Source organism: Manis javanica, chromosome 7 (assembly GCF_040802235.1).
Source record: "Manis javanica isolate MJ-LG chromosome 7, MJ_LKY, whole genome shotgun sequence".
Taxonomy (NCBI): domain Eukaryota; kingdom Metazoa; phylum Chordata; class Mammalia; order Pholidota; family Manidae; genus Manis; species Manis javanica.
Window position 1 is genome coordinate 126,178,790 of NC_133162.1, and position 26,093 is coordinate 126,204,882.

Below are 26,093 nucleotides of genomic sequence, written 5' to 3' on the forward strand. Positions count from 1 at the left end.
TTAGACTACAAATAACAGAAGATCTAACTACCAATGACTTGGATGAATAGAGATTCATTTGTCACATCACAAGAAGCCTGGAGAAGTCTAGAGGTAAGCAGCTATGGACATTGATCCATGACCACAGCAGAGATGGTGTGACTCTGGGCATCTCACCCGGTTTTAAAGCCAGCATCAGAGAAGGAAGATCTGATCTTCTTTGTCAGAAAAGCAAAAGCTTTCAAACTACTTCTAGCCAACTTTTGCTGTGCAACGTATTTCAAACTTCCATAAAATAACAGGATGATAGAACTCAACACTTAAGTACGTATAATCAGGTCCTAACAAATGCTGATATTTTGCCAATTTTGCTTCTAATTTTTGTCTTTAATGAAACATGAGAGAGAGAAAAAAATGAAGATTAGTGAAAATCTAGGTTTCTGCCAGGCCAAACAAAGGTATAAGCTCTTGTTCTTTCTTGGTATAAGAACCTGAGGTCGGGCAGGGAAGTAACCCAGGACCTTAGAGGGTGTGAGTGAGGGGATGACCCAGGAAAGGGGGAATCCAGGGTCCTGGGGAGCAGGGGAGGGAACCCTCAGTAGCTTCAGAGTCTGGAAGGAGTGGGATGGTGTGAGGTGACCCAGGACCCTGCAAAGGAAGGTGCAAGGTAGGGTAATATAGGACACTGGGAGAGGAGGTAACCCGGGTTCTTGGGAGAAGGGAGATGGGCGTGGGGGTTACCCCAACAGTTGTGAGAGATTTGGCGGTGAGAACTAAGGGCTCGGTTTGCCCACAGCCTGGTCTCTTCCTGTGCTAGCCGACCCAGGGGTTTGCCCTGACGTGGATGCTCTGGAGCTCACTGTCTGCTGAGAGGACAACAGAAGGCAGCTGACCTGCATGTCCCTGTCCTGCTGGGCCCATGAGGAGCAAGGAGTGGGACCCACTGAAAACCTACAGGGCACATCTCAGGTGCACGTGAACTGGGAGCTCGACTACTTACTTAGTAAAACTCAATTACTCCCTTTATCTTGCTGCGTTTGCTGTACGTAGACTCCATCATCCTAGTGCAGTTCCTTCCTATTTATTCCAAAACAAAACAGGAAAACTGCTTTCAGGATACAGATGTGTTCTCATCCACATTTCAGTAGCTTAGCGCATCTTCTACGAACACTGTTGCTTGTTCTTTCCATCGGTCACTCCCGGAAGGACTGCACGCACATGAAAAATCTTACTTGACTCTTTCACACTCTTTCTAGAATGATACTGGATTCTTTCTTTATTGGGGGACCAGATGTGGACTTGAATAGAATGGTTTGATGACAACTCCCCCTTTTTACACTGACCCCTTGGGTGGTGTCCTGCATGTACGTCCCCCCACTGTCAGCATGTGCTCAGCCCCTCCAGGAGGAAGGAAGAGCAGCCCGTTGCACATGCTTTAAATAATTTGGTGTGTAAGAGGATCTATCAAAAATGTGAGCATTCTCAGCACACTTTAGAAGTGACAGCTGCAAAAAGCTGTGATCATCTGATAGATTTTTAGAACAAAGTCTTCATGAAATGTGATTTATGTCTTCCCTATTTAAGGAAATTGTTTTTAGATTGAATTTACGTTATTTATAGCATACATTCCTCAAAGGATTTGAAGAAGCTTATTTAAAATACTACACATAAGGATAGGAGAAAAATAAAGTTAGGGATAGGACATGAGGAATTGCACCGATTTTCTTCCAGAATGTTCTGGGCATTCACTAGGTTGAGCTAAGGTTTTGGCCTTAGGGTGCCATGTGACCACAGTTAGAAGGGAACACAGTTACTGTAGATTATTCTTCTTGTCCGTGGGGGAAAGCTAAACAGTTACTCAGGAGAAGAAACGTGTTTTCTGGTACTCTTGTTCTAAAACAGCATTCAGTCTGCTGAGTAGTTGGAATTTTTAAAGGAGACTTAACGGAGGCGACAGCGTAGGAGTCACGAACTCAGGTTCCAGCCAGACTCCCTGTCTTCCGATCCTGTCCCTTCCTTCCAGTAGAAGTGGTGTAACTTCCCCGGGGCCTTATTTCCTCATTTGTAAAACCGGGATGAGTGATGCTTGCCTCACAGAGGTTAGTTGTGTGTGAGGTACATTCGTGAATTTGAAGGGCCACGAAGCACCACGTAGGAAGTGCTTTACAAGTGCCACGTTATGTAACACATGTCAGGATCTTCCTGTCTCGACTGAGAGCGTGGCTGCAGGGGTTAAATCCTGACTGACCCCGATTGGCTCTGGACCTCCACCACAATAAAGTGAACATCATAATCATCTCATTCAAAGGATTCTTGTCAAGATGAAATGAGAATTCACCCATAGTATTTTGCCCAGAATCCAGCAGGTTTAAGTGTTCCATAGATGTAATATACTGCCAGGGCTGGGATGAACCATTTGTTAATATTAACTGTTTAATACATTACTAATTTATGCTGTACATTTGGTCTTGATAAGAGTATGAAATGGATGCTTAAGTGACAGAATCTTAGTTACTGTGCAATTACTTTACAGATACGAAGGCTAGTAAAGAACTTAGGTCCCAGGGAAGTCGTGTTCAGTGGCGATTGCACATTTTATTTGCCTAAAGAATTCCCCGGCAACTTAAGGTTCGTGCTTCATCTGTAATCCTCGTTCGAAGAGTGACAGTAGGGTTTTGCAGTCAGTAGGATTTGTAATGCATGAGGGGTGTTCTGGAGTCCTCAGATTTGGTTCCTGACTTGTTTTAACCGCTCGTAGGTAGCTGGTTGGGAACTGGGCTGCTGTGGGGGAGGCAACGTTTTTATGTGATACTTGGCGGCCTGCTGGTCCCTCGTCCCATAGCTTTCCTCTCCTTGACCCCAGCCCTGGCCTGCCCGCCGCTGCAGGCCCTCAGCCCTGCAGGCTCCTGGAAGACTTTGCCAAGTTAAGAACAATAAGGAAAGGTCAGAACAATACGGGCTGTGTTCCCAGCGAGGACTTGTGAGGTTCAGTGTGCGTTTGGGTAGTGCCCGGCCTCCTTGTTGTAAGGTTGCTAAGTGGCTGGGCCAGGCCCCACACTGGCTTCCGGCAGTTTGGAGGGTACTGGAGGCTTCCTGGGGTTTGTCTCCCCGTGCTTGACGTTTTTCAGTAAGAGCGATCTATATTATTTTCATTCATCCTTCACACTGAGGATTGGGTGAGATAACGGCCCAGTCTGGGAGTGGAGAATTGCTAGCTGCTGCCAGTTTGTTCTGTGGAACAGAAGGTGTCCCCTTCCTCAGCAAAGGAAGGAAATGCCTCACAAAGGCGGTGGGATTTGGCGTTTATCAGTCTCAGACCTATGCCCAGAAGGTGGAGGAGGGGGTGTGGGCTTGCTTTTTTCATTCAGGCAGAGGACTTGGGGGCCAGTCTCTCTGTGGCCCTTGGTGGGGGCAGCCCAGCCCAGCCCAACACAGGCCCGCTTCCACTGTAATGGCTTTCCTTACAAGGTCAGGTATTAGAAAGTGGATAGAGAGGGGAAGCTATTCCCAAAGAATTTTTTAAAAATCATAAAACTCATAATTAACATTTTAGATAAAATAGCTGAGAATTTTCCAGTGTTTCGTGTGCACTGTTGTTCTTCTGCTTTACAGGTGAGTGGGGTTTGTCTGGTGGGCCTCCAGGGGAGGAGGTTCAGACATCACTGCCTGCCACGTCTGATGGTTTCCATCTTGGTCTCAATTCGATGACATTTACAAGAACCCTGCTGTTTGCTAATGTTGGCACTTCCATTTTATAAATTTCCACTCATTTTTATAAAAGATGGGAAAAGCCAATATATGAAGAAACAAATTGCACAGATAAACACAAGTGTACAAGCAAAGCTGAGCCACCCTGCCATGTCACTCAGCCATCTCAGCAGGAAGGGTCCACCCACAGGTGTGAACTGGTGTTGCTAATGTGCTCAGCTCCAGCTTCAGCCATCAGTGTGTAATATGTGAAAAGGTCGCAGTCTGGAAGCAGGGAATTGCATCTGTATGCACTGACCTGTCACCCTTCTCTCAGAGGCTCTAAACTGGCGCAGAATTATGGGGGAGGGGATGATCCATTGTTAAACCCTTTAGCCACTGTCCAGCACCTGCGTAGCACTTCCCTGTGGGTTTGAGTGGCAGATCTGCCATACATAAAATGGTATAAACAGCCCTGTTTATGGAATGACTGTGTTTCTGGCAAGTTGACATTTCAGTTTTTGTAAATTGAATCTTTGCACATAGACTGTTACTGTTTAAAAGATTCCTGTAAACGATCCATTTTACAGGCAACCTTATCTCACTGATGTTTTCAATAAATTCATATTGTTGAGTGTCAGTTAGGTTTTCTTAAAATGAACACCTTCCACAACTAATTTGCTCACGCTCTCAAGACAGGATAGTCCTGCTGACGTAAAAATGATTCAGGGTCATCAGAAGATAATACAAGCTTTCATGGGAATTTAATTACAAAAATGCCATCTTGTTAAGGATTTTGCAAGTGGAAGAAATCGTGTCCAATTTGAGTCCTAAAAAGTGCCATGTGTTCACATTGGTTTTAGAGTCTCCATTTCATACCATATCTTTTCTGTCCATCTTTGTGTTTCGCTGGCCAGAAGACAAGGTGCCGTCCACTGCCTGGGGTGGGCTCCTCCCACCCTGGTCCCCATTTCTCCCAGCCGGGCAGAGGGCGCTGACCCGTGGTGGAGTGGGGGGGAGGAGAGGGGGGTCAGCTCCGAGGCCGGACTCCTCAGCAGAATAGTTGGAATTCCTGAGCAGAGTTTTGCCATGATACGAGCATTTGGTTTGTTCTTCAGTCTCTTGTTTCTGAATATGGTACCCTTAAGTCCTTGTGGCTGTTGAAATTTGAGATACACCCTAGTTCAGGGCTCCTGAGTGATGGAGCCAAAAATATTCGCTTGGCATTGAAAGAAGAAAACACAGGTCCTGTTGTGTAGGGGCCTCGCTGGAAAATGAGCGCCTCATTAGGAATCAGTGTGCAGAATGTGACCCTCTTGCCTGAGCAAACTTGTGAGACTCGCTTTCAGCTGTGCTTTATAGGTGCTTTGCCACCTTAACAGGCAGTTAACCGCCGGATGCCCAGCAAGGGGGGTTGTAAAGAGGAGGAGGCCGGCCCTGCCGCCAGGCCCAGGGGGCGTGTTCGTCTGCTTGCCAGCTGCTCCCACTTCTGGCTTCTCTGGCGCCTCCATAAACACACGGCCCTATTTTCAGTGCTGGGCTGTCATTTCTGAGGTGCTGTTGCAGAAATTCAGTAGCAGCTGCAACAGAAATCCTGAGTTAAAGGCCCCATTTATAGTGCAGATGAAACTTGTTTATCAGATGAGAGATTGGAATGTGGCAGATCAGCGCCTCAGGCCTCATCGAATGGATGGGCCCTGTGTGCACCCTTGGGGTGGGGGGCCGGCAGGTCCCTGTCTGCAGCTGCGCCTTCACTCCTGTGTGGGGCCTCGCCTGGTCACCCCAACCAGAGGAGGGGGAGGCCACACGGGAACAGCAGGCCCAGGTCTTTGGTCTCCCCAGCCCCTCACAGGTGTCAAACACGTATAAAAGTGCCCCAAGGCCCAGGGGACTCAGGCGCCTTCAACTGAGCGTGTGGAGCACCATGCTGTGCATGCCTGTGGCTGCAGGGACCAGGACTGGCTTAGACGCTCACAGTAAGGCAGGATCACCTTGGCCACTGGTTTTCAAACATTTGGGGTATGGGAACCCCCACCTCCACCCCAGTCCATCAGCATATAAAATGGATATAAATACCACCCCATCTGGAATTTGTTTACAACTTAAATCACAAGTGTGGATGCACTGCCAGTATGTGCACCACAGATAGGAACACGCCCACCGCCGAGCCTCCACTTGTCTGTTTGGTCCTGGGTGCACTGTCTGCAGAAAATCAGCAGTGCGGATGGCAGCTGTTGTTACAAGTGGCTCGTCTTGTGCATATTGCCCCGTGATGGGCTGCTCGGGTCACCCATTCCCAGCTTCAGGGGGACGGAGGGCCAGGGTGGAGAGAGCTGGCCTGCCTTCTGGAGGGAGTGGGTCGGCTTCCCACCATGTCATCTTCCTCGCCTGGCCCTCACATCCTCCGGTCCCCAGTAGGAGGACTGCCTGGCTCACTCACTCGGGATAGAAGCAGAGTTCACCTGACCTGGCAGGCAGATGTGGGTGCCTCTCTGTGGTGTGCGAAGAGGTGACGTCACTGGCCACACTGCACTGTGTCCCCGGGGACGGCCCGAGGAGACTTCTTTGTTCCTCGGAGGGACTGTTCAGTGTCGCAGGAGAGCAGGACCAGATGTCAGGCTGACATCTGTTTATGTGGCTCCAGGGGGTTAAACCGTGGCCAGGCAGACTAGACAGTGGACGCCCGATGGGCCACTTCATGGACTGCTGTGGCTTGCTGCTCCCCAGCTACATCTGCTCCGTCTCCATGCACAGTGTTTCTTTGACCTGATGAATTTGGGAGCCTGACCCCTGGCATTGCATTTAGTCTTATGGATGCTGCTGCATTTGTTCTGTCGTTTGCACCGTGAGTGTGATGCGCTCTGCATCAGCTCCTGGTCTCCTGGGTTGCTTCCAGGTTGTACTGCCAAGCGCATGGCCCTCAGTGCACTCGAGGGCACCGCCAGGCACAGGTACGCCTGCCGGCTGGCTGGGCAGTGGGACCTGTACGTGTCCCCTCTCGCCAGCAGTGTGTGGCACAACCATTTCTCAGGTACTTGGGCTGCCCGTGAGGTGTGGCACTTTTCAGAGGTTTGTTGGTGTTTGGCCTTCACCCTATTCCTGTGCTTTCCTGATTTCCACACGGAGATGTCTTACTGTTCGTAGGAGCCCCTGATCTGTTCCAGAAGTTGGAAATTTGTAGGTGTGAAGCTATATTTAAAAACAAAGTCGCCTCGGGCTGGCTCCAGGAAGAGAGCTGCAGTGACGCGCCCTCGCCAGCTCCCCTGTTGCAGACACGCCCTCAGCAGGGCTCCATCTCCCCCATCAGCCCCTTCCTGTCCTCTTCTGCCCTGGGAGCCTGTCTTGCTGGCCAGGGTTTGACCTTGCAACCTACTACTGTCCTTTCCTCAGGATGGTGATGCATGTGTCCTAACAGAGGCCCCTCTTTTTATCAGCCCCCCGTCATGAATCATGACTTGGGGCTGGGGAGGCACCAGCACCACGAGGGGGGCATCATGAGAACCCTTGCCCCGTAGTCCCTTCCCCTTCAAGCTGTTTTTGTCTCCCCCTTGGCCAGCCTCCCCGCAGTGCCCTGGCTTCCAGGGCTGCTCACTGTGTCGGGGCCCACCTGGCTGTTCAGGCACCCAAGGCCCTCTACAGTCAGACCCCCTATTCCCCGGTCTTGCTTTCTTGACATTCTTAATCCAGACTCCTGACGTGTTACCGGGACTCTAAGTTCCATAAAGGCAGGAATGATGCAGTACACTCTTGACCGCCTCAGGAATTATTAGTTCCTGTTGATTGAAATTTAGTATTTTAGAGTGGGAGGCTGGACTGGACACTGCCGACTGACCCTGTCTTTGTGTTGCACTATAATCTGGTTATTTCTTGCTGTGGAAAAAAACAACAATAAAAAAGATCTTAGTGCTTCTAAATCTGTAATTTGGACCAGGTTCAACAGGGATGGCCCTTCTGCATTCTCATAGCTTTAGCGGGTCTGGGGTCCCTTCCCAGGGTGGTGAACGCACATGGTTGGCCATGTGTTGCTGACTGCTGCTGCTGAGAGCTTGTCTGGGACTGGCATCCCCACGACGGCCTGGCGCCTCCGGTGGGTTTCATGCTCGGCCTTGCTCACAGCGTGGTGTCTGGGTTCCAGGCACGAGTGTCCGAGGCAGTGCCATTGCCGTCTCTGGCGTGGGCCAACGCACTGGTTTTCTGCTGTTTTCTGTTGGTCAAAGCCATCCCATCACAAAGCCCACCCAGATGCAAGGGCGTAGGATCCGCAGTCCCCTTCCTCTCAACGGGAGGAGTGTCACAGACTTTGTGGCCACTTGCAGCCGCCACCTACTAACGGCCCGCCCCTCCCCTGTGCCTTCCCTTTAGCCCTGACCGCGGCTGCCGGACGAGGCAAGCTGGAGGTCTGCGAGCTGCTGCTGGCGCACGGAGCTGCTGTGTCTCGGACTAACAGGAGAGGCGTCCCGCCGCTGTTTTGTGCAGCACGCCAGGGACATTGGCCGGTACCTGGGGGCCCCTGAATGCCTCAGAAACAATGAGGGGGGCAGAGCTCAGTGTGGCCCGTGTGCCCTGGAGCCCTGTCCCTTTCTGCTCGCACTGTCGATACTGCTAGATCAAGGCAAACATGTGACCGGCTAACACAGCCAGCCCTGTACGCTGCTCGCCAGGAGGAAGGCTGGTAACCAGCGTAGGGACACATAGCTGCCTCCTTCTAACTGGGCTGGGGAGATGGGGTGGGTAGTGACACAAATGTCCCTCATCTGTCCAACATACTGGGAAGAAGAGGGGCTCGTGGTGCTCGTTGGAAAAGGACACATTTCCCTCCTGTGTGGTGCTGGAGCCCAGGCCGCCTGCCTTCACTGCGGGGAACGTGTGCTCCCTTTAATCTGAGGGAGCAGGGGGTCCTTGAGAGCAGTGGTTAAGTCACTTGTTCCTTCAGTTATGAACAGCAGCCCTGTACCATCTCCAGGCCTGGTTCCAAGGTACACACAGTCGCAGATGGATCTGACCATGTCCGTGACAGGGAGCGTTTCTAGACCCATTTGCATCCTGGAATTGCGTCCCTCCCGATTCCTAGAGCTCCTCGGTCAGGATCTGTGAGCTCCCTGCCAAGAAGATTTTGGCTTTTCCTCTTTCCATTCCCTAGAGCTTGTTTGTACCACCCATTCTGTCCCCCTCATCACCCCTCTGCGGTGCCCTCTCCTAGTCTCCAGGCTTCCTCAGTCATGGGGAGGTTTGGAGAGCACTTGTCAGGCATCAGGAACAAGACAGCAATGGGAATGTGCTACTTCCAGTTACAGGGGTTTAACAAATACCACACCAGAAGAAGGGAGACTGGGCAACCCTCCCGCTGGCCCCCCATAAAGCAGTTACCTCTGAGACAGTGGTGCTGTGAGATGGCTTTCTCGTGTTTTGGTTTTGTTCCCCAACCTTATCACCCTTACCACTTAAAAGCGTGGTTCTGTGTCTGAGAATGCCCTCCAGGAAGCTTTACTAAAAATCGCCCAATCACGCCACCTGCCAAGCCGAGTTTTAGAAAAGCAGGCCACTTCGTATTGTGGGTGACTGTAGACTGTGCCCCACCTCCCTCACCCTGGGCCCTTCCTCACTGCAGAAGGTGGCCCGGCACCACCGCGGGAGCCATGCCATGCTCGCCCTCCATCAGTTCTGCTCGTGTGTCCCCTGTGCCCTGCCTGGCTGTCTGGTCACTACTTGATCATTATTGGCATCCCCCCTGCTCCCAATTGCTGTGCCCACCTTGAATGTGCATGTTTTATAGATACAACAATGAATCGGGCCTGTTCAGAGGAGTATTAATTTGGAAGAAGATTCTGTTTAAAGGAACACAATAGGAATATTTTACAGGCCCCACTAATCATGCAACTTAGAGGGGTTTTTAAGAGAAGAGGATCCTTTTAGTACTTCTGAAGGTGGAAAATCCCACCCGGGTAGAGAGAATGTGACTTGAAATGCAGCAGGAAGATTATAATCCCGAGCGTTTTTCAGGTCATTCGGCTGCTGTTGGGCCACGGCTGTGACGTGAACCTGAGTGACAAGCAGGGCCGGACGCCCCTCATGGTGGCCGCTTGCGAAGGGCACTTGAGCACCGTGGAGTTCCTCCTTTCTGAAGGTAGCAGTGCTGCCGGCCCTGCAGGTTCCCCCTGGGCAGGCAGAGAAGGGCTTGGTGAGCCCTCGGGTGCTCCCTCACTGACATTTTGAGCCCCGTGCTGGAGGCGTTCTAACCTGTCGCCAGTAGAGGGAATTGGTAGCGAAGCCTGCACCCTTGCTCGGTGCCCCCAGTGGGGCTTTGCCAGTCAGCCTCCCATTTCCCAGCGCCTGATGGCGGTGCTCCAGGCCGGGTGTGTGGGCCAGAAACGGTCTGCTGCTGGGCCTCATCTTGCCCGAGCTCACGTCCTGTGAACGGGCTTTTCTTTCAGGTGCCACGCTTTCTTCCCTGGACAAAGAGGGTCTGTCGGCGTTAAGCTGGGCTTGTCTGAAAGGTCACAGGGCAGTGGTCCAGTTTCTGGTTGAGGAAGGAGCCGAAATAGATCAGATGGACAAGAACGGCCGCACTCCCTTGGACCTGGCCGCCTTCTACGGTGACTCGGAGACGGTGGGTACCTGCAGGCGGTCCACTGTGCCCATGTTGGGACCGGTTTGCCCTGGTCCCTATAGGCAAGGAAGTAATCTCCCAGCAAAGCCTCTGTTGTCTGCAGAGCAGCCCCTCCTGGACAGAGTTTGGGCAGTTTTTCCTTGAACCTTATCTTCCCTTTTCCTGGCTGCTCATGTCCATCCACCTGTGTGCTGGCCGCACTGCACAGAACCTGCTGACCATTCCTGAGTGCACGTGCCTGACAGCGCTCACTCCGTGCGTGGGTGCCATGCATGTCTTTCATTCGTCTCTAATTCTTTGGCATGCAGTGTATTCCAGAACGGTAGTAAGGATTTTAGTAGACTCTTAAAAGCTTTAAAATGTGTGATTACAGACTGCATTTATGTGGTTTTATTTTCTTAGAGTGATACATATAAATAGAATTCCTATTTATAAAAACACTTTCTCATACGTATGAGAAGTTACCAATCAAATAATTAGCTGGTTTGTTTTTTAATCTGTGTGGCAGTGTCTAGAAATAATATAAAGTACCTAAGGTACTCTCCTTATCTCTTTGCCAAATGCCTGTCTGAGTAATGAAAGGATAAAGCCTTAATAAACTACAATCTACAAAATGTTTTTCAAGGCAGAAACGATGTCTTTATGTGATTCCACTTCCCAGGCAAGTGCTAGAGGCATGTTCAGCTCCTTGTGAGTTGTCATTTTTGAATAGTTAAGTATGTCAAATATGAGGATTCACTGGAGAGGCATTGTGTTGCTAGAAGCTGTGGACCTTGGAGCAAAAGCCATCATCAACCTGCACATCTGTGCCTTGATGCTTTTAAAGGCCATAATGTTAGAGTTAAGTGGTCTCAATTTCCTGGACATTGTAAATTGTTCCTAATGTTGATTTTGCAAAAACAGCTGTTTAACGAAACTTCACATATCCACACTTGTATTTTTCAGCTCATGCTACCTTACCAAACCCTGAAGCTCATCAACATTAGAGAGTGAAGAAGCTTAGCGTTCTAGTCATTTTTTTTCATTGTGGTAAAAAAAAAATGTAAAATTTACCATCTTAAACCATTGCTAAGTGAAGAGTTCAGTTATGCTAAGTGCATTTCATATTGTTGTGCAGTGAGCAGCCAGACTCTTGTATCTTGTAAAACTAAAACTCTGTACCCATGAAATGACAAGTCCTCATTCCTCCTTCCCCCAGCCTCTGGTGACCACCTTTCTACTCTCAGTCTCTATGAGATGACTGCTGTAGGTACCTCGTATAAGTGGGATCATACAATATGTGCCCTTTTGAAACTGGCTTATTTCACTTGGTATAATGTCTCAAAGGTTCACCCATGTTATATACCATGTGTCAGACTTGCCTGCTTTTTAAGACTGAATAATGTTCCATCGTGTGTATATGCCAAGTTGTATGTATCCCTTCATCCATCAGTGGACGCTTGGGTCGCTTCTGCTTCTTGTCTGTCGTGAACATGGGTGTGCAGATGTCTCTTTGAGATCCTGCAAATTCTTCAAGATCTGTCCATTTTCTTTTGGATATAACTCAGACGTAGGATTGCTGGATCAAATAGTTAATTCTGTTTTCAGTTTTTTGAAGTCCTTCCATACATACTAGTACCATTTTTTTATTCCCACCAACAGTGCACAAGAGTTCCTGCTTCTCCACATTCTTCTCCAAAGCTTATCTGGTAGCAGCCCCCCTAACAATGTGAAGTGGCATCTCAGTGTGGTTCTGATGTTCTGATCGGCATTTCCCTGATGAACAGTGATGTTGAGCATTCTCTCACCATCTTGTTGGCCATTTGTATGTCATCTTTGGAGCAATGTCTGTTCAGATCCTGTGCCTGTTTTACCATTTGGTTATTTGGGTTCTTTGTTGTTGTGTTGGAGGAATTTTTTGTGTGTTCTGGGTATTAATCCCTCTAGTGTCCTTTTGAGCAGTGTATAGACTGGGAGGCTCTGTCAGATGCACGTGAAAGTCTAGGCTGGCTGTAGACTCACCTGGTGAGTAGGGCGATTAAAGGCCAAAGAGGTTTCCTAGGTTCTCTGGTCCATGTGATGGCTGTTTTATTGCATCAAGTCAGTCTGTGCACCATGGTCCCAAACTTGCCAGCTTTGTAGTCCTGATAATTAAAGTCTCTTTCCTTAAGTGAGTTATAATTGGGTCTGCCTGACCCCCAGCTCCCTCTCTCCAGGCCGTGTGGATCTCAGTGTTTCTGAAGGACCTGTTACCATAGCCTACTAGCACATGGGAGCTTTTCTTCTGCCTCCCAAGTAATTAGCGATGCAAAGGTGACTGTGTCTCATCTCTGTTGCCTGGGAAGTGGGGTGGCATATGAGTGCTCCCTCTGGAGTGCACACCTGCTCCTCGTTACTGGTAGCAAAGTCACTTTAACAGAGCAGGTTTTCCTGGTGCACTGCAGCTCCCCTTCTGTTCCGCATTCTTCATTTCCCTTCTGGGATCCCTAGCGGCCCTAGGCATCTACGATCGATCGGAGGGAGGCTGAGACTGCCGGGCTCCGTCCGACACCGCAGCGTGGGGGCGGTGAGCCGCAGCGCTCCTGCCCCCAGCCGCCCCTCAGGGCCTCTGTTGTCCCCCCTGCAGGTGCTGTACCTGGTTGAGAAGGGGGCCGTGATTGAGCACGTGGACCACAGCGGTATGCGTCCCTTGGACAGAGCCATTGGCTGTCGTAACACATCTGTAGTGGTTACCCTGCTGAGGAAAGGAGCAAAACTGGGTCAGTAAGCACCTCAGTTCAGCAGCGAGAGGGTGCTTAGCGTCAGGTTAGAGTACACTGAACACTGTAAAGAGTTACCTTCAAAAGGGGAGATACTTTTTCCTCGCCTTCCGGGGCTCACGTGATCACAGCCACCGAAATGTTTAAGTAGTACGTAGTGTTACTGCCAGTGGAGGCGGAAGGCAGAGGCCAGCTATGGAGGACAGTTGGGAATGGCAGTGTCAGGGGTGCCTGGGAGCCGACCGGGGTGGGGGGGGGCGGGGGTGTTGGTGGGCGAGGAAGCGCACAGGAGCTCCCGTGAGCGCCTGAGTGTGAGAACCGCTCCTCTGGAGCGTGCAGGCTGTCGGGCGGGGGTGTGGCAGTCCCAGTAGTGCCTGTCGGGGGAGGTTATGGGCCCTACTGGGGACGGCGGACCTGGGAAGGCCCGAGGGCTTGAGCTGAGGGCAGAGGTCCTGAGCCGCGGGTGCCCGGGGAGGAAGGCACCGCATGCCATCACCTGCCAGCAGGCATGGGCCCTGCGAGAGACTAAGGAGATCATGCCCGAGCCTCTCGTGATCAAGTCCCGCCCCCCAAATCCTTATTGACAAAGGGGGGTGGGTCCTGCCTGCTCCGATGGATGCCTTAGTTTCCCAGCCCGTTTTCACCAGAGTAACAGTTTGTGCCGGGCACAGTTTCCCTCTGAAGTGCTTAGTTCAGCATAAGGCAGATCAGCGCCCCCCCGGTGTCGCGCCCCCTTTCCCTCCCCGTTCGCCGTCTGGAGGCCTGCAGGACCCAGAAGCAGTGGTCGTCTGCAGCGGGGCGTCTGCTCTGTGTGATCCGGGCTGTGCTGGGTCGCAGCCGTGTTGAATTCCTTTCCTGCAGGACCGCTGAATGCGTGTTTGTTTTTCAGGAAATGCTGCTTGGGCGATGGCTACTTCCAAACCTGATATTCTGATTATACTTTTACAGAAATTGATGGAGGAAGGAAATGTGATGTACAAAGTAAGTGGTATCACCCTGTTCTGTGATGGGGCACTGGCCTGTGAGCAACCCTTCACTGTGCGTAATGGCTCTAACTGCTGCTGCACGGGATGCATGCAGCCCTGCTTTAATTCAGTTTGCAAGAGCTGCTAACCTGGCCTTGTGCCCAGGCTTTAATATCTTAACAGTAGAATCTTCAAGGTAGGAAGCACTTTTCTTTGTGTCTGAAAACCATTATTTCTGAGCGAATCCTTGTGGCTATTACTGTGACTTACAGCCCGAAGCCTTGCTGTGAAAGCGGAGTTACTTCTGGTTTAACCGGCACATCATACAGGAGATGCCTTAGCAGAGTCATGAGACACACGAGAAAGGGACGCCCAGGAGACATTTTCAGAAGAGAATCATCAAGTCTCTCAAGGCTTTATTATCTCATTAATATGTATAAGCTTCTGGCATTTGAAACTGTTTCTAGAGATATTTTTACTTAAGGTAGTCAAGTAATATATAATACTCAGAAAACTGAGTTAGTTTTTTTCCCATCTTCCCTTAGAAATATCAAAATATAAATTTGACTTTAAAATTTCCAAAGGAAGTCATCAGTGTATTTATAGCAGAGGGCAGCAGACTTCTTCTGTAAAGGGCCAAATAGTAAATACATTAGGCTTTGCTATATGGTCTCTGTCACAGCTACTCAGCTTTGCTGTTATGGCATAAAAGCAGCCACAGTTAATACCTAAGCGATTGAAGGCAGTTGTGTCCCAGTCAGACTGTATTTGTATGTGTGAAAACAGGTGGCAGGCCAGACTGGCCCAGAAGCTGTAGTCTGCCTGGTTTCAATAGATGCTTAGGCCATTTACATAGATTCTTTCCAGGTATGTGATTAGACAGAATTAAAATAATGTGAAAAGGCCCCTACATTAAGACAAATGAACACAAAGCCCCTACATTATGACAAATCCTACAAAAAGGATTTTAATCCTTTTTACCATGAGGCTCTTTGCTATGTTTTAGTTTCTTCCCTTTTTTTTTTAATAACAATAAATAAATAGGCCTATATCATGACCCAGCAGGGTTCCTGGATTGGAATCAGTTTGAAATTGAGTTCAGAGTGTATATTGTTGTGGCTCTGAAGTGGATTTAATATGAATTTTGGTAGGCAATTATGTTAGAAATACCAAGCCATTTTCAACAGACTTCATACCTGCTGGGCGACAGAACTAATGGAGCAAATGGATTTCTTTAGCCTTGAAAATTTGACGCGTGGTGCTGTTCTGATTTTTAAGCCCCTGCTTTAGTTCCTCTTAAAAGAAAAATTATTATTTTGTAGTGAGCTCTGGGTGTATCCACAAGACTCTGCTTGCCTTAGGGAACTGCATCTTTTTTCATTTTATTTTTATTACATTTAGCATTAAAATATCTTTAGATGAGAGATCATTCATGAGATGGCTCTCAAAAATATGTAACAGAGAAGGCAATCTGATGTATTAAAATGGGTAGTTATCAGTTTGTCGATTTATAGACCCCTTCCTGTAAAACCAGCCTCATTCTTACTGTGTGAGGCCCATATTGCAGAAACATGCTCACACCCAGGTGCTGGTTGTGGCTGCGGCACCTACTCGTCGTGGTCCTTGCAGCAGGTTTTGGTGATGGAAGAATAACCTCAACAGAGTCTGTAGGTTATGGGAGCTTATTCATCTTGGAGCCTCTGGAAAAGGATCAATTTCTGTGATTTTTTAATCCTAGAAAGGGAAAATGAAAGAAGCAACCCAGAGGTACCAATATGCCTTACGGAAGTTTCCTCGAGAAGGATTTGGAGAGGACATGAGACTGTTCAATGAACTACGAGTTTCTCTCTATCTCAATTTGTCTCGCTGCCGAAGAAAGACAAATGTAAGCTGTGGCCCCTTATTCCGATCCTTTTAACAATGGAATGTTTTCAGAGTGGTATAGGCTGTCCCTTCCAAATTGTGGGGCCACCCATCTGATTTGCACGTTTCTGTGAGCCTGTCTACGGGAAGCTGCTTCTCTTGGATGACCGTGATTTGGTCACTGTCACTACCCACCTCTCAAGATGTTGAGAGAATGCACTTGGGTACAGTTTGCTGTTTGCTCTGCCCGAGTGGTGGGAAGCAAATGCAAACTGCTCCTCCCCCCCTTCCCAACTGTATGTTGTTGACATTGTCATGAGTGGCCCATCCTCAGATGCAAAAGCAAAGGGCATCATAAAGCTCAACACAGATGTGTTATAATCTGCCTACTGTTTATTATGTTTGTTCTGACTATGCCAGTAACTGGTGAATTTGTAATTAATAGTAGTTAACACAGTTAATTTGTAACTAGTAACTAGATTTGTCTCAGTACTTCTTTCTTCTACTACTTTTAAACTTCTTCCTCGTAGCACCAATTCTATTGACCTGTGTGCTTCTGTGCCGCCCACTCTCCTTCCTGTTACAGTGGAGGCAGCATCTAGGCCCCTTTGAGGCTGGCCTCTCCACTGGTGCACTGGGTTCCATCTGCTCTTCTCTCTTTTTTTTTGGTATCATTTATCTACGATTACATGAAGGACATTTTGTTTACTAGGCTCCCCCTTCACCAAGTCCCCCCCACATCCCCGTTCACAGTCACTGTCCATCAACATAGTAAGATGCTATAAAATCACTATTTGTCTTCTCTGTGTTGCACAGCCCTCCCCATGCCCCCCCACACACTATACATGCTAATCGTAAGGCCCCCTTTCTTCTTTTCCCACCCTTATCCCTCCCTTCCCACCCATCCTCCCCAGTCCCTTTCCCTTTGGTAACTGTTAGTCCACTCTTGTGTTCTGTGATTCTGCTGCTGTTTTGTTCCTTCAGTTTTCTTTTGTTCTTATACTCCACATATGAGTGAAATCATTTGGTACTTGTCTTTCTCCGCCTGGCTTATTTCACTGAGCATAAAACACTCTAGCTCCATCCATGTTGTTGCGAATGGTAGGATTTGTTTTTTTCTTATGGCTGAATAGTATTCCATTGTGTATATGTACCACATCTTCTTTATCCATTCATCTACTGATGGACATTTAGGTTGCTTCCATATCTTGGCTATTGTAAATAGTGCAGAGATAAACATAGGGGTGCATCTGTCTTTTTCAAACTGGAGTGCTGCATTCTTGGGGTAAATTCCTAGGAGTGGAATTCCTGGGTCAAATGGTATTTCTATTTTGAGCTTTTTGAGGAACCTCCATACTGCTTTCCACAATGGTTGAACTAATTTACATTCCCACCAGCAGTGTAGGAAGGTTCCCCTTTCTCCACAACCTCGCCAACATTTGTTGTTTGTCTTTTGGATGGTTGTGTTTGGTGATCCTTACTGGTGTGAGGTGATATCTCATTGTGGTTTTAATTTGCATTTCTCTGATGACAAGCGATGTGGAGCATCTTTTCATGTGTCTTGCTCTTCCCTTTTGATGCACTGCTTCTGTCACTGTGCTCTCTTTCCTGAGTCACCAATTTTTGCTTCTCGACTGGTTTCTTCTGTTAGTAATATTAATAAGCTTTGACTTTCTTCTAACTTTAAAACTAAACAAAACCACCAAACTCGCCATTCATGTCTCTCCCAAATTATTCCACATTCTCTGCTAACCTTGAGAACAAAACTGCTACTAAAATGTTGCCTGTAATCTTGTTTCAGTGCTTGTTTTGACTCTTGTATTTAAATATTGACACCAGGACTTTGGCATGGCAGAAGAATTTGCTTCCAAGGCTCTTGAATTGAAGCCCAAGTCCTATGAAGCCTTTTATGCCAGAGCAAGAGCGAAGAGAAATAGCAGGTACTGTCTGGGGTGAAATAGCGGGAGTAGAGAAGCCGCCTTCTGTTTCTGTGATGTTTGAGCTGCTGGTGGACTTTGAGGGCTCCTGGCTCAGATAAGCACTACTCAGATGCCCCTCATTCCTTTGTATACTAAGTTGGTAGGTTCCAAGAGGCACAGTAGGGGATATTATTAGTAGTGACGGAAGGTTTATTTTCTCCTGACATTTCAACAACTATTTTTCCCCTCCACCCCAGCTGACACTACAACATAAAGCTCCTAGATTGTTTAGCCCATATTGTTAGTGGAGCTGCCAACCAGAGACGTCAAGGGATGGTGAGGGGGAGCAAGGAGGAGTCAGATAAGACTTTTGCATGAGGTGGGTGGTGAGACGGGATGGGGAGGGTAATCATGATGCCCACCAGTGGACACCTTCCTCATTCCCGGCCCAGTGATCTTTACAGAGATAGCAGGGCCCTGGAGTTGCCCGGATCTAGGTTAGAATTCAGTATTCCCTCTTAGCTGAGCAACTCCAAGCTAGTTAAATGGGTTCTGTCCACCACAGTAATTGTTCAAAACTCTCTCAGCTGCCTTCTTTCCGTTTAGCTATTTTATGAAGTTACGTTCAGAGCATGTTCTTACTTGGCTTGTAATTATTCCTCCGTTTTAATATAAAGGCAGTTTGTGGCAGCCCTGGCTGACCTGAGGGAAGCTGTGAAGCTCTGTCCCACCAATCAGGAAATCAAGAGGCTCTTAGCCCGTGTAGAAGAGGAATGCAAGCAGCTCCAGAGGAGCCAGCAGCCTAAACAGCAGTGCCCACCCCCAGCCCCAGCCAATGATTCAGATGATGAGGAGGACGCCCCAGCCCCAGGAGCAGACGACCACCTTCATCTCAAGGAGGCCGAAGAAGAAACTTCTCCCCAGGAAGGATCCATCTCCCTGACTCCCAAGTGCCAGCCATCTTCATCTTTCCCCTCCCCATATATCCGAAACCTTCAAGAAGGGTTACAATCCAAAATAAGGCCAGTATCACCACAGAATAGGCCAGGAACCAGTAAGGCCCCAAGGGAGCCAATGGCTCAGCCAGGGTTGGTCATGCAGCCAAAGCAGGCACAGATAGTGAAAACCAGCCAACATTTGGGGTCTGGACAGTCTGGCGTGAGAAACAGTAGCACAAAAGTTCTGGCCTCGTCTCAGAACCTTCCCCCGAGTCCCATGCCGGGTAGGGTCTCCGCAGCTCCTGCCGGCAGCAGAAACCAGCATTTAGAGGGCACGGGTCCCTCCGCTGTGGGAGCTGGTTCGGGCCAGGTGGGGGACCAGCTGGGCCCCAGCCACAGCGTGCAGCTGCAGCCCGGTGAGAGTGGCGCTGTTCCTTTACCGAGCAAGGTAAGAACCGCGGAGAGGCTTCTGTCTCATGCCTCTGTGGCTGTGGATGTAGCTCCTCTCCACCAAGGCGGGCCTGGGAGCTGCAGCGACATGCGGCACCCAGCTTCTCTCACCAGCTCAAGCTCTTCAGGTTCTCCATCTAGCAGCATAAAGATGTCAAGTTCAACCAGTAGTTTGACTTCAAGCAGCAGTTTTTCAGATGGCTTCAGGATCTCAGGACCAGAAGCTCGAATCAAAGACAAAGCTGTTAACCAGGTTCAGAGCAGCATGGCTGAGCACCGGCCCCGCAGCACCCCGTTCATGGGCGTCATGGATAAGACGGCAAGGTTCCAGCCGCAGAGCAACCCTCCCAGCCGCGCTCGGCGCTGTCCGGGCCCGGAGGGGCTGCCGACACGCCCGCCGGCAGCTGGCCTGCAGTCCTCGAGCTCTGAGAAGCCCTCTCTCAGACAAGCAGGACATACCAGCCACGCCAAAGCCGGTGCCGTTTCTACCCTGGGTGTGAGTGTCCACAATGGGGCACAGGTGAAGGAGCTAGAAGACAAGTGCCAGATTCCAGTCCACTGTCAAGACAGTAGGGTGACTAAAAGTGCTTCTCATCTGTATCAGGAAAGCATCTCTAAACAGCAGCCTCATGTCAGTAATGAAGCCCACAGGAGTCACCTCCCTTCAGCAAAACCAAAGCGATCATTCATCGAGTCCAATGTGTGAGCCTTCACACAGACCCGTTTGTAAATTTGGAAAATAGTGTGTTGGCTACTTGTGGTAATTAAATGGTCTTTCATGAGAAAAATTACCATTTAGCCTATACTTTTTCTCTTTTTTCCTTGGGGGTGAATCAGATGCCATTCATATATGTAAAATGTGGGATTGAATTTGATAGCTAGAAGTCACCATAAATAAAAATGCTAACCAGAATTAGTTATACCTGTTAAGTTAGAATTTAAGACAGCCAAGAAGACATTAACTCATGCTTTTCTCTTACAAAATTGTTTGGTTTTTATCACTTTTCTCCTGGCCTTTGCTATGTGGTAAAATCATGTTTCTTAAGAGAATGCAAATGTCTAGTGATAGGTTTAACTTATGACATAAAATCCAGATGATGTATTCTGGAAAGATGGGATTGTCAAGTTTCATTGAGTCAAGTTCCAATTTTAATTTACATATATATGTGTGTGTATATATATATATAGATATATATAGATATAGATAGATAGATAGATAGATAGATAGATAGATATAAGGCCCAAGTGATTTCTAGCAGAATTTGTGTGACTAATGTTACATAGCTGATTTTTTTTTTAAGCAAAATTCAGGAACATCCAAGTATTGTTTCCTTCATAGCAATTTCCTTAAGAGCATTAAACATATATTTCCATGTTACAGTTCTTACTAAAAATGGTTTTATAGCACCTTTTTTGGAACTATATTCCTGCTGTAAGGTGTTTTTAGTATTTAGAAACAGTGTAAGTCATTTGGAATCATGATTGCTGGTCAAATTGGATTTGGGCTAAAATACTAAGAATACAGCATCCTTGGCAACATGTAAATTAGCTCTCAAAACTGCTTCTAACAATGACAGCACTCCTGGAACAAGCCTTTCAAGGGCCTTTAAGGGCAGTATTTAATTTAGACACTTAAGATATGGCTGGTTATTGCCTTTATTACACAATCATTACTTCATAGTCACATATTGTACATATTAAACAGCCAAATTGTATTCAAATTTGTAAATAAGTCAGGTAGTTAAGCTTAAAAAAATAAAGTCATATATTAGCATGTCCCTTGTAAGCTTCATCGCTGCTGGTTATTGCACTGATGGTGTGTCATACGGCATGTCAGCAGTGTACCAGCAACAGCACTTTATCTCATTTATACAAACACCTCTGAGGTGCTACTTTAGTCCAAACTGATGTATTATTCATTTGTAAAGATAAGGTACAGGAATGAGTCTTGGTTTAAAGGTATTTTTATATGAAAATGGTGTGCTTTTGGGAGGATGTTAAAATGTTAGTTTGAGAGGTCAGAGTGTGTTTTATATGTGGGGATGTGGAATTTATTTTCTAGAATGGGGGGAAGTTATTTGCAGAATGTTTTAAAAACTGAGTAGTTACAGTGAAGTTCCTGTGAGCATCATTATGGTTTTGTACAAATAGGAATCTTCTGGTGTCTTCAACCTTTGTTCCGGAGTGTGCACAGTGTACTTGCATAGCTTTATCATGTTTTATAGGCTTTCCATGAGTTCTGCTGTTACTATGGCTTATTTATTGTTTGTTTCCTTAATATTTGTGAACGTCTTACTCTTGTTATGTAGTTTTATTTCTGCACAACTACTGTACTTTTCCATATGGAATAAAGACTATTAATAGAATTTGTTTTGCATTAAATGAGACAATGTAGAAGTAGACTTCCTGGTGACTTTATCTGCCAAGCTTTAATCCTGGGGGATCTTGTTACCCTAATGAAAATAGTGAAAAGCCTGTTTATCATAATATTCCCAAATGTCATTTAATAATAATTTTCAGAACAAGGTAACAGCTTTAGAAATCTCAAAATGTTAAGGTCCTTTTGCCTGAAATAGGAAGAATGCGTGGAGAAGAGCATTCCATACTTTTCTTACCTGTTCCAGAAATCTTGGGTGTGTTTTTATGGGCAGTAGGACATCATTAGTACTGTTTGGCAATACACTGAATAGTGTGTTAATATGAGAGTTTGTTCTTCACATTTTTATTGTCTTTCAGTTAAGAGTGTGTTTGTCTTTATTCCCACATATTTCAGTTTCTAAATGAACGTTTACCTTATGAAAATCCTGACTTGAAATCTTCAGCCTAACATTCCCTAATATTACTTTAGGTTATTGTCTGGTTATTGCTATTACTAGCAAGGCTACATAGAGTACTGCTGGTACTTCTTTACAGCTGTATTTTTAAACTGAAGGTTAAAAAACAAAAAGCTGGTGGGAGGGAAAAAGTGTTAATGGCTAATTGGTCAGTCTTATTGTTGGGTGCCTTTTCCTGTGAAGCTGCCAGTGTGATTCCTGGGATGTATTATACATTATGATTTTGATAAACGCTTATTAACGCTTATTAAAGTGAAGGTATTGGTCCAGTTACCCAGAAAGAAGCGAAGGCTCCCTGGGAAGCTTCTGGTCAGACCCGAGGACCAGGCGGTGGTCAGGTGAGTGCAGCTCCTGTGTGGTCCTGGCCTAATTAATGGTGGGGTGGGCCTGTCGGGTCCCTTCCTGTGGGTGGTTTTGCATCTGGTTTGCTTGCTTGTGTATTTGTGGGGAGTTGTTTGGCGTTGGTTTGTCCATATACAAAACAGAAGCACTTCACTTTGGCAATTACTGGCATCTTAGTTTCAGCTGTTTAACAGGAAACTGTTCTGGTGAAATGTAGAAAGGAAATCACCTTCTTTAACACATTTTAAAAATAACCAGTCTTTTATTGTTTCCTATGAGTGACTTTGATGAGTTTTAGTAACTGTTATGTAAAAAACCAGACAGCCTCCTTTGGAAACCCTTTATCAAAACAAAAGATATTTGGTCCAATCATGAGCTCTATAAATTAAAATCTTTTGTTAGAATTATGTTACCATAGTTTCTTTATAGATTGCAAGAGAAAGCACCTTCTAGAACATGTTATCAAACCTTTTTTTGTCCTAAGAACCTGAGAAGCACGTGTAGTATGAAAAAAGCCATTTTTAGTCATAGACAGTGAATCCTAGCTATGACACAAAGGAAATTCAGTAATACATTAGGATGACAAATTTTACCTTTTCCTTATAATTTCTTGTTTTGTATTTGGAGATTTGTGTTAATTACATTTTCCACATTTCTGTGAACATGTATATGGCATATTAGCTGTAAGTTTGTAAAATACAGGAAAAGATTGACTACAGATAAATTGCATTGATTTTCCCCTTTTTATTTCTAAGTTTTCAAATTTCTGAGCAACTACAATGAGGACTTGGGGGGTTAAATACATGCAGTTTTGATCTTTGCCTGCCTCTACAGTTGAGTTCTCTAAGCTTTCCCTCTACTTCCATTCTGGTAAATAGTTGATGACAGGTATGTAAAATCAACACAACCTCAACTTTCTGAAGTTTTTCTTGAGTGAACACTTAACAGGATTTTCTATTGAAGATCAGTCTATTGTGTAAAAATAGTCATCCCAGCTTAGAATATTATGTGAGAACTTTAAGAATTCTGAATTCTAAAAGAAGAGTAGTTTGCCACGTTAGGTATTTCAGCGAAGTCTTCTTGATGTATTCGTGATAATTTATTCCACCTAACTTGTAACTAGGTTTGGACAATGAGGAAAATAATCATTCCCATCTCACAAATTTAGAATGCAACATACTGCTCATCAGTGTGATTTTCTCAATTTAGTCATAAACATCTATTATTTTGCTACAAATTCTCTTTAGAAGAATTCCAAAGAGTTATCAAATGAATGGCTATTAACTAGAATCTAAGTATTTATTTCTAGAGTATTCTGTTCTTTAATTAATAGGATATCTAGTGAGAATAAATTAGAGCATTGCAATTTAAAGTTTTTTCCCACTAGTATAAAAGTCTTTTTTTGTAGTAGAAACAGAAAAGAGGTTAGGTGTGTTATATACTCCATATGTTTTAAAGAATGAAAATAGTAAATAGTTTTTATAAGGAACTAAATTCAAGAAGTTTACTTTTTTCCTTCTGTTTTGGTTTTGAATAATATCTGATTAGTATTTACCTTTAGAGCATTTAAATGACATCACGAAAAATATAAATAATATAATATAATGTAAACAATTTTATTTTTGATGAGCCTCTAGCCACCGGTTGATGGCCATTTTCAGAGTCCTATTTGGTGTAAGTACCACTGAAGAAAGAACAAGATTTGTCATGGGACTTGTACGTTTCTTTTTGCTGATCCAATTTTCCATTGCTTCCTTTTCATATGAATAGCCATCTAAAAAAAAAAAGCCATAGGTACAAATTATTTGCAATGTAGGGAAGGGAAGTTAGGATTACTACAATGAGTTGGGTATAAAAACACCATTGCGAAGGCCTTTATTGTGATTTAAGATGCATTAAGATCACAGAAATCAGCCAGGTAGAAGGGTACAATGGTAGTGAAAATAAACTGCCACCTCAGTGCAGTTAGCATGTATGTAAATTAATGTGGCTAAATGTAAGAGGAAAGAGCCTTAGGAGTAACTCAGCAAAATTATGACACACTGAAGATTCAGGGAAACAGAAACCAAAGATTATACTACTCAGACACTAAGGACTTGACAGTAAAGGGATTTCTGATGCAAAAAAAAAAAAAAAAAAATCCACTGGTTTAATACCATGTTCTTGTAAAATTATTTGCCTATGCACACATAAGAATTGGAGTTTTTGCTTCACTAGTTCATGCTTAGGAACTAAAAATCTTAGTTCCTAATTATATTTACACATGAACATATCTGTATTAATCTACAATGCATACAACTGTTTTAAACTAACAATACCAATATACTACTAACAAGACAAAAAAATTTCAGATTTCTTTCTGGCTCTGTCATCAAGATGTGTTTGGAAATCACTTGAAATTCTTCTGTTTGTCACCAACTCTGATAGTTTGGTCCATTTGCTCCCCTTTTCATCTTCATAATTTTTAGAGATTGGGCTTGCTTTTCATAATTTAACTCTTTTAGTACATTTAAAAGTAAAAACTTTCAAAAAAGTTTTTCAAAGTAAAAACTGTAAAACAAGGTACATTCAGAGGAGTCTATTTTAACTCTGCCCAGCCCATGATCTCCTCTTTCCCATATAGGTAAGCATGATTATCCTTGTTTTTTTGAAAATATAAGCAAATAATAAGGTATACATACACAGTACATATACATTTTTAAATATTAGCATACTGATGCAGTGTAAAAAAACTTTAAGCTAGCATGCTGTACATTGTTTTGTACCTGTTTTTTTGTTTTTTACTTAAGTATACTTTGCTTTTTTCCCTCCACTGTATAGATGGACATCTGGGTCCTTTAAAAACAGTGCTACAATGAAGTCATCATTGTGGGAGAGATTCCAGAAGTGGGATTGCTACATCAAGGTGTAAATGTATATGATTTTGCTTGCTATACCAATACTTCCATAGGAATTCTACCATTTTTTATTCCACTAGCAATGTTGATGAGAAAGCCTTTTTATCAAGTAGTTTTATTTTATTATGAGGGACATAGAACATTTTTTTGTATGTTTAAAAGCCATTTGGTTTGTTTGTTTTTCTGAGAACTGACTCATATTTTTGGTCCATTTTTCCATTAGGATGCCCTTTTAATTTAGGAACATTTTTGTGAGTGTGACCTAATGGACATTGTATTAGTTTTAGGTTTACAATATGAGTCAATACATGTGTAAATTGCAAAAATGGTTACTATAGTTAGTCTAGTAAAAATCCATCACAGTTACCAGTTTTCCTTTTTTCTTGTGATGAGAAATTTTAAGACTTACTGTACTAGCCCCTTTCTAATATTCAATACAGTATTATTAACTGTAGGCACCATGCTGTATATTACATCCCTAGGACTTAACTAATTTTGTAAATGTAAGTCTGTACCTTTTGCCCTCTTTCACCCATTTTGCCCATTCCCCCAGTCCTCACCTCTGGCAACCCCCAATCTGTTCTATGTATCTGAGTTCAGTGTTCTGACTTTGTTTTAGGTTCTGCATATAAGTGAGATCATATGGTATTTGTCTCTTATTTTAGTACAGTGCCCTCAAGGTCCATCCATGATGTCACAGATGTCAAGATTTCCTTTTTATGGCTGAATTCTATTGTGAATATGTATGTTTCATCCATTCATCCACTGGTGGACACTTAAGTTGTTAACATGTTTGGGCTATTGTAAATAATGCTGCAGCAACCTGCAGATAGCTTTCCAAGTTAGTGTTTCATTTTCTTCAGATAAATACCCG

The 26,093-nt window shown here is 45.5% G+C and overlaps 2 protein-coding genes across 18 annotated transcripts in view; one reads left to right on the forward strand and one right to left on the reverse strand.

Annotated features, from left to right (window-relative positions):
* Positions 1-21,543, forward strand: part of TANC1 (tetratricopeptide repeat, ankyrin repeat and coiled-coil containing 1) — a 215,019-nt gene extending 193,476 nt beyond the window's left edge. For 12 of the 13 annotated variants that reach the window (XM_017657923.3, XM_017657924.3, XM_073241539.1 and 9 more), the window contains 8 exons: positions 8,029-8,162; positions 9,667-9,790; positions 10,098-10,273; positions 12,879-13,011; positions 13,901-13,992; positions 15,715-15,861; positions 17,679-17,779; positions 18,436-21,543. In XM_017657923.3, coding sequence (XP_017513412.1) covers positions 8,029-8,162; positions 9,667-9,790; positions 10,098-10,273; positions 12,879-13,011; positions 13,901-13,992; positions 15,715-15,861; positions 17,679-17,779; positions 18,436-19,852 — 2,324 coding nt within the window. In that variant the 3' untranslated portion in view covers positions 19,853-21,543. The remainder of the gene's footprint in view (positions 1-8,028; positions 8,163-9,666; positions 9,791-10,097; positions 10,274-12,878; positions 13,012-13,900; positions 13,993-15,714; positions 15,862-17,678; positions 17,780-18,435) is intronic. The other variant, XM_036995895.2, reaches the window with a different exon arrangement.
* Positions 21,544-23,910: 2,367 nt separating this feature from the next.
* The window catches only part of WDSUB1 (WD repeat, sterile alpha motif and U-box domain containing 1), a 51,658-nt gene continuing 49,475 nt past the window's right edge, over positions 23,911-26,093 (reverse strand). For all 5 annotated transcript variants that reach the window (XM_017657925.3, XM_036995907.2, XM_017657926.3 and 2 more), the window contains one exon: positions 23,911-24,096. In XM_017657925.3, the coding sequence (XP_017513414.1) occupies positions 23,939-24,096 (158 nt within the window). In that variant the 3' untranslated portion in view covers positions 23,911-23,938. The remainder of the gene's footprint in view (positions 24,097-26,093) is intronic.